Below are 15,302 nucleotides of genomic sequence, written 5' to 3' on the forward strand. Positions count from 1 at the left end.
AGATGGTCAGTGACCTGTTTGTTGACTTGGCTTTCGAAGACCTTAGATAGACAGGGCAGGATGGATATAGGTCTGTAACAGTTTGGGTCCAGGGTGTCTCCCCCTTTGAAGAGGGGGATGACTGCGGCAGCTTTCCAATCCTTGGGGATCTCAGACGATATGAAAGAGAGGTTGAACAGGCTGGTAATAGGGGTTGAGGCATGGCCAGCCGTTGAGAAATGCTTTTTGAAGTTTTCGATAATCATGGATTTATCGGTGGTGACCGTTTTACCTAGCCTCAGTGCAGTGGGCAGCTGGGAGGAGGTGCTCTTGTTCTCCATGGACTTCAGTGTCCCAGAACTTTTTGGAGTTGGAGCTACAGGATGCAAACTTCTGCTTGAAGAAGCTGGCCTTAGCTTTCCTGACTGACTGCGTGTATTGGTTCCTGACTTCCCTGAACAGTTGCATATCGCGGGGACTATTCGATAGTACGGTCACCGTAACAGCCCTAGTTTCCCCCACCCACCCTCAGAACAGCCTCAATTCATCGGGGCATGGACTCTACAAGGTGTTGAATGCTTTCCACAGGATGCTGGCCTGTGTTGACAATAATTCTTCCTACAGTTGTCAAGTCGGCTGGATGTCCTTTGGGTGGTGGACCATTCTTGATACACTCGGGAAACTGTTGGGTGGAAAAACCCAGCAGCGTTGCAGTTCTTGGCACAAACTACTACCATAACCCATTCAAAGGCACTTCAAATATTTTTCTTGCCTATTCACTCGCTGAATGGCACACATGCGCAATCCATGTCTTAATTGTCCCAAGACTTAAACCCTTCTTTAACCTGTCTCCTTCCCTTCATCTACACTGATTTAGATTGGATTTGACAAGTGACATCAATAAGGGATTATAGCTTTCACCTGGTCAGTGTATATCATGGAAATAGCCGGTTTCCTCTGTTTTGTACACTCCGTGTATATTGGAGGAAAATGTAAGCTCAGCATATTTGCTGCTATTTTTTGAGTCTTCATCTGGGTGCTATATACTGCATGAAGATATACTGTAGGTCATGTACAGGTACCTGCCAAAATAATGGAAACACGAGTAATTGATGGAAGTATATTGAAAGCAGGTGCTTCTGCACAGGTGTGGTTCCTGAGTTATTTAAGCAATTAACATCCCATCATGCTTAGGGTCATGTGTAAAAATGCTTGGAAGATTATTTTATTTGGCTCCCATGGCTATGCCCCCGTAGGGTGATCAATCCTCCATTCACAGGGCACGAGTGGTCACTGAATTGTTTGATTAGCATTAAACCCAATTGAACATTTATGGAAGATTCTGGAGCGATGCCCGAGACTGCGTTTTCCACTACCATCAACAAACAACAAGTGATGGAATTTCTCGTGGAAGAATGGTGTTGCATCCCTCCAAGAGAGTTCCAGACACTTGTAGAATCTATGCCATGGTGCATTGAAGTTGTTCTGGCTCGTGGTGGCCCAATGGCCTAAGACACTTTATGTTGGTGTTTCCTTTATTTTTGGCAGTCACTTGTATGTTAAACCAGTTCGTTTTTACTAATACACTTTGGAAGACTGTCAAAAATGTCCAATAGATGTTTTTTAGCGCAGTGTTTTCCACAAGCACACACGGAGTAGCCCCTATAGAAAAAGTAGCCAGCCAGGATCCCCTGAAAAAATGTATCTCTAAAATAAATAGAAGAGATGCTCAATTAAGTTCTGGGTCCATACATGTTAAGAGAAGAGAGATCGACATCAGTGAAATCATTTCTGCAAGTGTTTGCAACTCTCTTTGTGAATTACAGTATGTCTTTCATTCTAAAACAATACTTGTTTAACAACTGACCCACAGAATTCTTCTTAAAGAATCTTGTAAGAGTCTGCTGACTTCCACATGCTTCCATTTTCTCAGCTATCTGCAATACAGGTAGGAGTGAATGAAGCAGGTGTTAATCATGGACTTGGCTACACAGAAAGCAGTAGTTGACTACTCCATTGTAAACACTGATTAAATCAGTAGACCTATGCCGATTGTACAAATTATTATGAACACCTGATCTTTCCATGACACAGACCAGGTGAATCCAGGTGAAAGCTATGATCCCTTATTGATGCCACTTGTTAAATCCACTACAAGCATTGTAGATAAAGGGTAGGAGACAGGTTAAAGTAGGATTTTTAAGGCTTGAGACATGGATTGTATATGTGTGCCATTCAGAAGGTGAATGGGCAAGAGTTCAACCGTTTCCTGTGTATCAAGAATGGTCCACCACCCAAAGGGCATGCAGACAGCTTGACACATGGGACAGCATCCCTGTGGAACGCTTTTGACGCCTTGTAGTCAGTCCATGCCCCGACAAATTGAGGCTGTTCTGAGGAACGGTGTTCCTAATGTTTTGTACACCCGGTGTATAACTACATTGTATGATTTATGCATGACAAGGATATGAGATTGACTTTATTCAGTCAGTGCGACACAATTGCGAATGATAAAAAGTGCAGTGTGTGTGTGCATTTTTTGGGCGACCTGACCAAATTCACATAGAATTCACATAGAAATGTGTAAAATTGTGAAATATAAAACTCTCATTCTTATTGGAAGCAAGTCTAAGAAGTGGTAGATATTTTCTATGTGCGCTATTTCTGTGCATCGCGTTTTTAAGTTTTGTTTTTGCGTCTTTCGGTTTTTAACACCAGTGTCAAACAGCTGAAAATATAAGATTTTTGGTTATGGAAAATATATTTCACAACGGTTTAGATGGTACAATAATTCTCTGCACTATACTCGCTTTTTTTTGTCACACATAAACTGAAATAAGGTGAACTATTAGCATTTTTGCAACCAGGAAATGGGGGAGAGATTTCTGCTTAGTGCACCTTTTTTAAATTGAAAATGTACGCGGCTGAAAATGTGTGTATAGCCGACATTAGTGGAAAACACTGCTAACAAAGAGTGATGCATTAGTTACCTAACTGTAAATAAGTTAATTGTTTCACCTGTTAGTTAGCTAGCTTACTAAAACAAAATGCATTTTAATTTATCAACTACTCCTACACTAGTTTGCTAGATACTGTAACCCTGTCCTAACACTGTCAGATGCCTTGTTTTCATTTTTTCGCCCCAAAATCTTGGCCTCTTTAGCCTGGTAAAGTTGTTTTTGTGTATCATTTATCAGGCAGTGGCGATGGAGGCCTTGACTCTGGAGCAACAGCTATCCCAGTATGCTTTCTTTAGCCAGCTGACAGTTCAGGCCCAGGCTCAAGTGCTTAATGACCTGCAGCAGCAGGCCCTGCCCCAGGGCATCAGGCTGATCACCCTGGCCACCACCACTGCCCCAACAGCCACCCAGTCCTCCCCGGACAGCCAGATCCAGACGCCCGCAAGCATCAACGTCAACTCGGTGAGTCTGTTGAATTGAGTTTCCTGCTTGTCAGTACCTTGAATGTTGATAACTTCTTTACTCATACCCAGTGAAATTCTAGCTTCTACAAAGTTTGGTTCACTTCAGTAATGGCTGATTTGCTTTTAGTTTTTGTGTTTTTTCATTGGGAGTGAACTGGTCTGTGGATAGATGGTGTAGTAGTAGTTGCTTAAGACTGAGCCCACCCCAGACTGTCCTTGGGACTTTCTCTGTGTGCTATTGCTAGTGTTTAGAAATTCTGCACCGGTTAACACTCTTCCCTCCAACAGTACCGCAATCAGACAGGCTCTCCGGCCAATCAGTCTCCAACCTCCCCAGTCTCCAATCAAGGCTTCTCCCCAGGCTTCTCCCCTGGCGGCTCGCCTCAAGTAAGGGCGAAACCACCAAGCTGCCTTGTTGGGGGAGGGTTTTTTGCCTGGAATTGGCTGTAATTGGTCCAGCTGCTACTCATCCCAGCCTCTCGCTCCCATCCATGGTGTCAGCAATCCCACCCCCATTTCCTCTCCTCCAGACCACTGCTCGATGTCTGCTTATCATATTGGCTCAGGTCTTTGAGTGTTGTCGCATAGTAGCTTTTTGTGTTTTTGCTTGAACCAAATGTACACAACATGGTTAAAAGTATGTGGACACCCCTTCAAATTAGTGGATTCAGGCTATTTCGGCCACATTTGTTGCTGACGAGTGAATAATATTGAACACACAGCCATGCAATCTCCATAGACAAACATTGGAAGTCAAATGGCCTTACTGAAGAGCTCAGTGACTTTCAATGTGGCACCGTCATAGGATCCCACCTTTCTAACAAGTCAGTTCATCAAAATTCTACCCTGCTAGAGCTGCCCCAGTCAACTGCTGCTTTTATTGTGAAGTGGAAACGTCTAGGAGCAACAACTGCTCAGCTGTCACGCTTTACCATCTGGCAGTCCGACGGACAAATCTGCGTTTCGCAGATGCCATGAGAACGCTACCTCCCCGAATGCATAGTTCCAACTGTAAAGTTTGGCGGAGGAGGAATAATGGTCTGTGGCTGTTTTTAATTGTTCAGGCTAGGCCCCTTAGTTCCAGTGTCGGGAAATCTTAACGCTACAGCAAACAGTGACATTCTGTGCTTCAAAATTTGTAGCAACAGTTTGGGGAAGGTCCTTTCCTGTTTCAGCATGACAATGCCCCCGTGCTCAAAGCGAGGTCCATACAGAAATGGTTTGTTGAGATCGGTGTGGAAGAACTTGACTGGCTTGCACAGAGCCCTGACTTCAACCCCTGACTTCAACCCCATCGAACACCTTTGGGATGAATTGGAACGCCGACTGCGAAACTGGCCTAATCGCTCAACATCGGTGCCCGACCTCACTACTGCTCTTTCGGCTGAATGGAAGCAAGTCCCCGCATCAATGTTCCAACATCTAGTGGAAATCCTTCCCAAAAGAGTGGAGGCTGTTATAGCAGCAGGGGGACGGACGCGCAACTCCATATTAATGCCCATTGATTTTGGAATGAGATGTTCGACGAACAGCTGTGCACATACTTTTAGCCATGTAGTGTATGTCTTGTGAATATGTAGCACCTACCTGGAACCTTAATTATGATTAATTTTAGTTTTGGATAGTCCAACCTGTTTGTAGCAGCTTTGGTTTCTCCTGTTGACATGATTAATTTTGGGGGAAATATCCTGTTAACAAGGCCGTTTCAGGTGTGAGAAATGGGTTTAACTCTTTCTATACTGAACAAAAATATAAACGCAACATGTAAAGTGTTGGTCATGTTTCATGAGCTGAAATGAGATGCCAGATATGTTCCATATGCACAAAAAGCTTTTCTCTCATTTTGTGCACAAATTTGTTTTATATCCCTGTTAGTGTGCATTTCTCCTTTGCCAAGATGATCCATCCACCTGACAGGTGCTGCATATCAAGAAGCTGATTAAACAGCATGATCGTTTCACAAGTGCAACTTGGGCCAATCCAAAATGTGCAGTTTTGTCACACAACACAATGCCACAGATTTCTCAAATTTTGAGGGAGTGTGCAATTGCCATGCTGACTGCATGAATGTCCACCAGAGCTGTTGCCAGAGAATTGAATATTAATTTCTCTACCATAAGCCACCTCCAATGTCGTTTTAGAGAATTTGGCAGTACGTTCAACCGGCATCACAACTACAGACCACGTGTAACCATGCTAGCCCAGGACCTCCACATCTGGCTTCTTCACCTGTGGGATTATCTGAGACCAGCCACCCAACTAGCTGATAGAAATAATCCTCCGTTTTGTCTGTAATGAAGTCCTGATTGGCTGGGCCTGGCTCCCCAGTGGGTGGGCCTATGCTCACACATGGCTGTGCCCCTGCCCAGTCATGTGAAATCTATTATATTAGTGCCTAATTTATGTATTTCAATTGACTGATTTCCTTATGATCTGTAACTCAGTAAATAGTTAATTGTTGCATATTGCGTTTATATTTTTGTTCTGTTTGCTGCTGTTCCTGTGAAAGATCCTACCTTTACATATATTACAGCTGCCTACAGTAATGTGATCTTCCTTTGGAAAGTAGCTTTATATACTGTATGTTCTACTTATTGTTTTTGTTTTTTCTGAATTCCAAAATTTGTTTTGTTATATTGCCAAACTTTAGCAAGTGATTATGCTTAAAAAGTGGATACGTCACAACTTTTGTCAAATGTAAGTATTACTGGCACAAGTCCGTTTTAAAGGCATGAAACCGTGTTACTAGCAGAGAGAAGCTGCAGAAACGAATTAACTTCACCCCAAAGTTAGCCTAGCTAGCTAGCAAAAGTCACTTGCATTTATTTGCAGTCAGTTTGCTAATAGCTACCGCCCCAGCACTGTTTTGCTAGCTCATCCCTCTAAAAATGACAAGATGGCTCATTCTGCAGTTATATTGTGATATTTCTCTTTTCTAAACAAGGCCTATTGCTCTTGATTTTTATATAATGTTATTGTTCAGCTGTATCAAATCTTACTGCTGAAACATTTATGTGGATGTGGCTCTTATGAATCATGCATTCTATGGTTAATTTTTAAAACATGGTCTGAATAGGCATAATATAGTGTTGTCAGATGCTGGTGTCTGTGCAGTCATTAACAGCCATTTGTTAACGGTGCTTGAATTGAAGAACTTGTGGATTGCCTCATGCTTGTGCTTTTTTTGTGATGTCTCATGACTACTGTTCCCTCATATCCCTCAGATACCCAAGAAGAAGGCTGTACTGATTAGCTGTAGGCCTATTAGTTTCCATAAACCATTTATTTTTACTCTAATCATTGGTCAAATGTCTTTCAGCACATTCCGGTGGTGGGCAGTATATTTGGGGATTCGTTCTACGATCCGCAGCTTGCATCTCGGCAGACCAATGCTCTCTCCCACCAGGTGACTTAACCCACATCAAACTAGGACATGAATTTCACTGTCTCTATTTTCACTGCAACTCTTTTCCCCCTAAATGTATCCATATTAGAAATTGTGCCTGATCTCTATATTCTATTACCTAACTTTACTTATTAAATGTGTATTTTTTCACTTGCCTAGCTCGAGCAGTTCAATATGATTGAAAACCCCATCAGCTCCAATAGCCTATACAGCCAGTGCTCCACCCTCAACTACACACAAGCAGCTATGATGGGCCTTACAGGGAGCAGCCTGCATGACTCCCAGCAGTTGGGCTACAGTAGCCATGGCAACATCCCTAACATCATTCTCACAGGTACTGAGCAGCAGCTGAGCCAATTAGCGAGCCTGTCATGTAATTTAACTTAGTCTAGGTTCTGTACACACCTAATAAAGGGATTAATTCATCCTGGCTTGATTATAGTCAATTGTTTTATGAAGGATGGCCAGTATAAGGAAAACATGTATTTTGTTTAAGTGAATTGTATTTTGTTTTTCTCTTGTTATAGATTCTTTAAGTGAAGACTATTACTTAAATAATATTGGTAGTTATCTAGCAGCTGCTTTCATTTACAAATGTCAAATGTTTTCCCAAATGTTGCATTGTAGTCACAGGTGAGTCTCCACCCAGCCTCTCTAAGGAGTTAACCAACTCACTGGCTGGTGTTGGAGATGTCAGCTTCGATGCGGACTCTCCCTTCCCATTGGACGAGCTGAAGATCGACCCTCTCACCCTGGATGGACTGCACATGCTCAATGATCCCGACATGGTTCTGGCTGACCCTGCCACTGAGGACACGTTCAGGATGGACAGGTTGTAATGCAGAATACTGGCTGTGGCCAACAACAAAAAATAACCCTGGTAAGAAAGGGAAACGAGGCATGGTGGGGGTGAATCATCTCCCCAGTTTCATGGCCATTCAGCTATCTGATCTCACCCTCAAGTCCTTTCAAATAATATGCCATCAAAAACCATTGTAGAGAAGGACATGCAATGACTTGTTGGGTTTGGGAAGGGCATTGCTGTCATTTCCAATGAGATTGTTGGTTGGTCAGAGCTTTGCTAGCCTGCTACGTTTTATTTATATATATATACATATACACATATAGTTGAAGTTAGAAGTTTACATACACTTGGGTTGGAGTCATTAAAACTCGTTTTTCAACCATTCCACAAATTTCTTGTTAACAAACTATAGTTTTGGCAAGTCGGTTAGGACATCTACTTTGTGCATGACACAATTTTTCCAACAATTGTTTACTGACAGATTATTTAACTTATAATTCACTGTATCACAATTCCAGTGGGTCAGAAGTTTACATACACTAATTTGACTGTGGCTTTAAACAGCTTGGAAAATTCCAGAAAATTATGTCATGGCTTTAGAAGCTTCTGATAGGCTAATCGACATCATTTGAGTCAATTGTAGGTGTACCTGTGGATGTATTTCAAGGCCTACCTTCAAACTCAGTGCCTCTTTGCTTGACATCATGGGCAAATCAAAAGTAATCAGCCAAGACCTCAGAAATAAACTTGTAGACCTCCACAAGTCTGGTTGATCCTTGGGAGCGATTTCCAAACGCCTGAAGGTACCACGTTCATCTGTACAAACAAAAGTACGCAAGTATAAACAAAATGGAACCACGCAGCTGTCATACTGCTCAGGAAGGAGACACATTCTGTCTCCTAGAGATGAACGTACTTTGGTGCGAAAAGTGCAAATCAATCCCAGAACAACAGCAAAGGACCTTGTGAAGATGCTGGAGGAAACAGATACAAAGTATCTATAGCCACAGTAAAACGAGTCCTATATTTATTTAATATATTTTTTTACCTTTATTTTACTAGGCAAGTCAGTTAAGAACAAATTCTTATTTTCAATGACGGCCTAGGAAGAGTGGGTTAACTGCCTGTTCAGGGGCAGAACGACAGATTTTGTACCTTGTCAGCTCGGGAATTTGAACTTGCAACCTTTCGGTTACTAGTCCAATGCTCTAACCACTAGGCTACACTGCCGCCCCAGGACATAACCTGAAAGGCCGCTCAGCAAGGAAGAAGCCACTGCTCAAACTGCCATAAAAAAGCCAGACTACGGTTTGCAACTGCACATGGGGACAGAGATTGTACTTTGTGGAGAAATATCCTCTGGTCTGATGAAAGAAAAATGGAACTGTTTGGCCATAATGACCATCGTTATGTTTGGAGGGAAAAGGGGGAGGCTTGCAAGCCGAAGTACACAAACCCAACCGTAAAGCACATGGGGTGGCAGCGTCATGTTGTGGGGGTGCTTTGCTGCAGGAGGGACTGGTGCACTTCACAATTATGTGGATATATTGAAGCAACATCTTAAGACATCAGTCAGGAAGTTAAAGCTTGGTCGCAGATGGGTCTTCCAAATGGATAATGACCCCAAGCATACTTCCAAAATCACTTATGACAACATAGTCAAGATTTTGGAGTGGCCATCACAAAGCCCTGACCTCAATCCCATAGAAAATGTGTGGGCAGAACTGAAAAAGCATGTGTGAGCAAGCAAGCCAACAAACCTGACTCAGTTACACCAACTCTGTCAGGAGGATTGGGCCAAAATTCACCCAACTTATTGTGGAAAGCTTGTGGAAGGCAACTCTGAACGTTTGACCCAAGTTAAACAATTTAATGGCAATGCTACCAAGTGCTAATTGAGTGTATGTAAACTTCTGACCCACTGGGAATGTGATGAAATAAATAAAAGCTGAAATTAATCAATCTCTCTACTATTATTCTGACATTTCACATTCTTAAATAAAGTGGTAATCCTAACTGACCTAAAACAGGGAATTTTTACTAGCATTAAATGTCAGGAATTGTGAAAAACTGAGTTTAAATGTATTTGGCTAAGGTGTATGTAAACTTCCGACTTCAACTGTGCATATCTTATTACTTATATCCCACCGTGTCACAGTTGAACAGATTTGATCTCCTTCTGATTTTATTACATTTCCGTTTTTATTTTTTTATTTTTTACAAATACATTTTGTGATTTGAAAAGCAAAAAGCCACTAGGAAGGTGAGCTGCACCGTATCTTTCATGAATACTGTGTACAATATTATGAGCAACATACAACATCCAAGGTATTTTTACCTTATTATTGAAATGGATTCTTTCCCTACCCACTATAACAGCTTTATACTTCACACTCGAAGCTTTATTTTTATTGACAACCGAATGTTAATATTTGCGTTTATGTATGTTGGATTGTTGTATCTTGAAATATGTATTTATTGAAATATTTATTCATTTAGTTTTAATGTCTTTTTTTAAATTATTGTTAGTGTTTTGAGTTCGATACCAACATTGCTCTGTTGTGGTCATGTTGTACATACTGCACTGATGTAATTTATTCATTTTTAACCTACATACTGTATTTATTAAGCTACTCTGTTAACTTAAGGAGTACAAATCCTCCCCATATTTGCTCATAAGCTCTAACGAGTGCCAGTTGCTAAGACCGCTTGCTAGATAGAATTAGCTGCGGCCTCTCACAATATAGCATAAGGTCTGCAGGTCTTTTTATCACTTACATGGGCCAGAAATGGTTGGGTTTTGTCTTGTGCCAACTCTGTTGTTTTTAAGTTTGTCATAATTAATGGGAAACATGCACAACAGATCCTTGCATTTAGCAGCTGATAAGGTGAAGCAAATGTGACAATGAAAACACTGTAAAGGCAAATTCCCAAAACAAGATGGCCATATTTTTCCTTTGAGTGTTGAAAATGGATATCTTGATTGAATGCCTCCTGAAAATCTGAAGGATACAAACTCCTCAGAAACCTATTGAACTTGTCACTGTGAAATCACCTGATTTTGCCTTACATATTGAGTGTTATACTGTTTAAGTCTTAACTAATGTGACAATGTATTTTCTTAACTTCTCGTAAGATTTTCTTGTACTTGAGAGGACTTTTAACTCCTAGTCAGTGACCATATTTGTTATGTAGTGTAAAGTTTGACAAATCACTGTACTGTATTTTTTACTGGTACACTTTCTAGCCAAATTCTTGATGATTTTGTAAAAAGAAAATCAAACGCTGGATTCAAATTTGTGATGGAGAGTGCAAATATGGGTAGGGTTTCTGCTTCTTTGAAGGGAAAGATTTTGGTAGAAAATTGTATGAAACAATTACAATATTACTTATATTTGGTTATTCCCTCCAGATTAGGGCTGGTAGAAAACAAGCTGAACATTCAGTTTTATGCACCCAGTGAAATTAGTCCCAAAAGACATGTAGAACTTCACAAAAGTGGTTAAAATTGATGAGATTTTGTCCATACACCAATTTGTAGAGCTGAAATGCTTCTTGCTTTTTATTTTACTCTATCTTTCCCTCCGATTCATATTCAAACATTTTTGTTTTGAAAACTAATATAGTGGTTGGAAGTAAGTCACTAGATTGGAAGTTGGTTAAATTGGACGCTCTATGGGCTGAGATCGTTTTCATACTCAAGGCGTTGTGTCAACTGTTTATTTGTTTGAAGAACACTATCAAACTTATTTTTCAGTTCACCTTTGAAATGTTGATAGCTGTGTGGGATCATGTTTCTATTGTACAATGTATTGTGTGTGTGTGTACAGAAAACATAAATATGTTAATTTAATTTACCAATGTGGGAAGAGGCATATTGCCCCAAATATAATGTAAATATAACAAAAAAAGGAATTAAGTAAAAAGGAAACAGTTTGTTTACTTCATACCTCAAAGAAATCTTGTTTTTGCAGACACGATTTTAAGGGTTCAAGTTCATTTTATTCTTCATTGCCTGTTGACTTGTTTATTAATCACAGACTGTTTGGCTTTAATAAGATTTGTGATTCCTATGCAAATCAGAATAAAACATCTGACCATTGCATTAGAATAGGAAATAGATATAGATGATACTGTGTGTGTATATGTGTATATATATATATATATCACACACAAAAAACTTCACTTTGGGCCAAACTGCAATACGCATGTATGATACTTACAGTGCCATTCAGATTATCTGCAAACAAATGCTTGTTAATTTTTCTTTGTCAAGACAATTTTTTTGTACATCCTGTACTGTACATAGGCTATAGCTGAAACAAATCGACTGCATGACAAAAATGAAAGAGAACCTCAGAAAAAGGCCTTAATTTGCTAAGCAGGATGATTTAAATCATGCTCTACAATGTAAAACAGTGACACACCCAGTCAAAAAGGATGTATGTCAATTGTTCCTAATGATTCACTTAAACAATTTACTTTTCAGAGGACTGTGTTACCTCCATTTCTGCATAATGCTAGCTCATTGCTGAAATAAGAATGTATTTGTGTAACATAGTCAGTCTTGGAATGTGTCTGTTTCACTGATTGACATGAACCAAAAGCATTTTCATTGAGTCCCTTTTTTCACCATCTACTTCTTATTCAGTTGAATTGGCTGTTACTTGCTTTAGCGTCTAGTTCTTCACTGTAGCACCTCACTGTGTGTGAGTCAAATTGTCAGTTGTTCCTATAATGCGAACCTATTGAAAATCCCGTTTTCATAACACATCAGATGCCAATTGATTTCAGACCTCAAAGTTGTCTAACCTTGAGATTAATCTTCTTCTTCTTTTAAAGCGGGCTCATGAGTTTGTGAGAACTTCCGTCAAAGTCGGAATTGACTTTGAATTTCCTGATCCAGAAAGAGTTATAGCCTAATCAAAAACAATGGCAACAAATCATCCAAGTCTAACCGGCTTCCTTGCAGGTAACTCAACTCATATCCTGAACTTGTAAATTCACATCCTTGTCATGCTCTCCAGAAGGATCACATCAACATGATATGTGTGGATAAAAGCCCAATAGTTGATGTGATTATAGCATGTATGCTGTAATTAGTTTGATGCACTGATACACTTCCTGTCATCAAATGACAGCCTCAATTACTGGGCTTCAAGTGTAAACTGAGAGCCAAAGACTGCAACCATGATGGAATAAGAGAGTACACATTGTTTCCATTCATTTAAGACTGAAGCATACCCTGAATATCTGGATCTACAGAACATAAGGCCAGGGGCATGGACTCATTTTGACGTAAGACCACTGTTGAAATATAGAAACTTCTGTTGATTTTGGAGTGAACTTACACTAATGATCTGGCAAGAGTCATAACAGTTTCACGAGCTACTTAAAAATGGCACTTATCCAGCTGCTATCAAATATATTGGCACCGTTGAACGATTCCATTTATTCTCATCAGCTGAAATTTAAGAAAACTGTTGGCGTTAACAAGTGTTTTTGATTTAAAGCTGCACGGGACCAAGAAACCAAACATCCAAACTGAAATTAAGATTTATTACATAAATGTAAAAAATGGCTTGGACTAAATTATTTAACATTTAAATTAGTTTGTTTGGAGGAAAGTGATTCTTGTTAAGGTTGTAATTTATCTCCACCTGTGGTAAGTTCCAGGTGCCTTGGTAAAAAAGAAATAACATTCAACCAGTTTTTTTTTTTTTTAAGAGAACAGAACCTTCTGCTCCATTGTAAAGTGCAAGGGTGACAATATATTCGACTGCAACTGTACTCCGTATTGGCAGTAAAACTTGACTTGACAGTCGAGCTTACTGTCAGTTGCATGGCATGACTGATGTTATAAGTGGTCCCTATTGTTGATGCTGGTTTATTGCAAATGATTCAACATTATCTTGTTGACTTCAGCAATATGAACTATGGCTAGTTAGCTAACCTAAATTGAGGCATGTGCCATCATGACTGCCGAATCAAGTCTAAACTGATATCAGTTACTGTGACTGCATAAGACATATTTTAAGTAAGGTTTATGACACGTTTTTATGTTGTATGTGTTCTTATTCTGTTGCTTTTTCACTTTATTTGTGGCCAACTGCCTTGTGAATGTGAACGGTGGCTGTTCTGTCAATGCTGACTGTTGTACCCTCAAGCATATTATCTTTTTTTTTTTAAGCCTGTAACAGTGTGGAAGTGTATTCCTTATTTTGTAATGCAAAACCAGAAAGGGCTTATTCCAATGCAGCTTGTTTTCCAATCATGTTAAAAAAGGAATAGCACTCAATGTATATTTATTTTGTGATGTGGACTCCTGTTTTGACAGTAATTATTACAATACACTGACTGAAGTGAGCATGAAAGGAATTCAGCCTTGTGGGAATTGGTGAGCAGTATCTTGATTCTCACTAAGCTTACTGTCACTGCCAGAGTACCTGTCCTCATACATTCTCTCAACTAAAGGTGAATGAAAAGGATAATTATATTTTCTGTCCCATAATTTGAAATGGATTAATATAAATCAAAATCATTTCCTCCTGTAGAACCGTGCAGTTGAAGTTGGGTACCCTAAAATGCCACTTTTGGCAAGTATTTCCAATTCATAATGTAAAAATCTCTCTTATAGGGAATTCCCTGGTCAGCTTTAAGTGGGTATCACATATTTAACTATTGTCCTGTAAATCATATTCTGAGATGTAAAGTAATTATTTGTTTCTATGTGAAACTCCTTTTATGTGACCCCTTTGTAAGATACACTGAATGTGGGAGGCATTTCTTCTCTGTACATAGTCTCGATTTTGCAGAATATATAAATGAAAAATGTCATTTCACCAAGGTTTGCTAAGTGTGGACATGCATGACGTTTGAACTATTCTATATTTTGTTGTCCTTGTTATGTTGTTTTATATTTTGTAATCTGTATTTCTGTATGTGTTTTTAAAAGATAATTTTGAATACCTGTTTTTGTGATTTTCAGTCCCAAACTTTTGATCAGTACTCAAAGCAGTTTCTCATGACTTCGGTTTCTGTCTAGTCAGTAGTGAGGAGAAAGTGTAAACCAGTTTTGACCTAAAGGTAAGTCTTATATATTCAGTATATGCTAAAGCAAAATAACAGTTGTGTGGTTCAACATTTTATTAATTGATCACATGCAATCTAATGCATAGCCCCCCCCCCCCCTCAAAAAAAAAGTTAGTCCGCTCACAATGTAATTCACATTTTCTGTCCACACCCTGATTTTTCAAAACACACAACTATCCTCACATTTCTATATTGTTGACAGAGTAGTAGTAGACATAAAGAAAAGTCCCCTGAGAACTGGAATTATTGGGGAGCAAATGTCTCCGGAAAATGTTGTCATTGCTGGTGGTGACCAATATGTCAGCCTCCATTTTGCTGAGTCACATCTCACAGGGTCCTTCTAAAAAATATTCAATATGGGCCCAATTCCGAACCGAGTTAAGCGTGCTTAAATGGAAGTAGTAATTCCATTTTTATGCACTTTTCTCTATGCTTATTCTGACCTTGAACTTAAGCATGAGAATAGCATGCTGTTCACCTGCTATTTGTTTTGGGTGGAGATCAAATAAATGATGGTGTGTCAACAGACGCTGTATTCTGACCTTGACTTTAATTCCCTAATAATTCTTCCACCTTTTACATATGAGGAAATAATG

The 15,302-nt window shown here is 39.7% G+C and overlaps 1 protein-coding gene across 3 annotated transcripts in view; it reads left to right on the forward strand.

The window, feature by feature from the left end:
- The window catches only part of LOC135512654 (CREB-regulated transcription coactivator 1-like), a 34,619-nt gene extending 19,372 nt beyond the window's left edge, over nucleotides 1–15,247 (forward strand). For 2 of the 3 annotated variants that reach the window (XM_064934896.1, XM_064934898.1), the window contains 5 exons: nucleotides 3,177–3,401; nucleotides 3,692–3,790; nucleotides 6,723–6,809; nucleotides 6,969–7,143; nucleotides 7,437–15,247. In XM_064934896.1, the coding sequence (XP_064790968.1) occupies nucleotides 3,177–3,401; nucleotides 3,692–3,790; nucleotides 6,723–6,809; nucleotides 6,969–7,143; nucleotides 7,437–7,648 (798 nt within the window). In that variant the 3' untranslated portion in view covers nucleotides 7,649–15,247. The remainder of the gene's footprint in view (nucleotides 1–3,176; nucleotides 3,402–3,691; nucleotides 3,791–6,722; nucleotides 6,810–6,968; nucleotides 7,144–7,436) is intronic. The other variant, XM_064934897.1, reaches the window with a different exon arrangement.
- The last annotated feature ends 55 nt before the right edge of the window (nucleotides 15,248–15,302 follow it).

Source organism: Oncorhynchus masou, chromosome 24 (genome assembly GCF_036934945.1).
Source record: "Oncorhynchus masou masou isolate Uvic2021 chromosome 24, UVic_Omas_1.1, whole genome shotgun sequence".
In the NCBI taxonomy this organism is placed as follows: domain Eukaryota; kingdom Metazoa; phylum Chordata; class Actinopteri; order Salmoniformes; family Salmonidae; genus Oncorhynchus; species Oncorhynchus masou.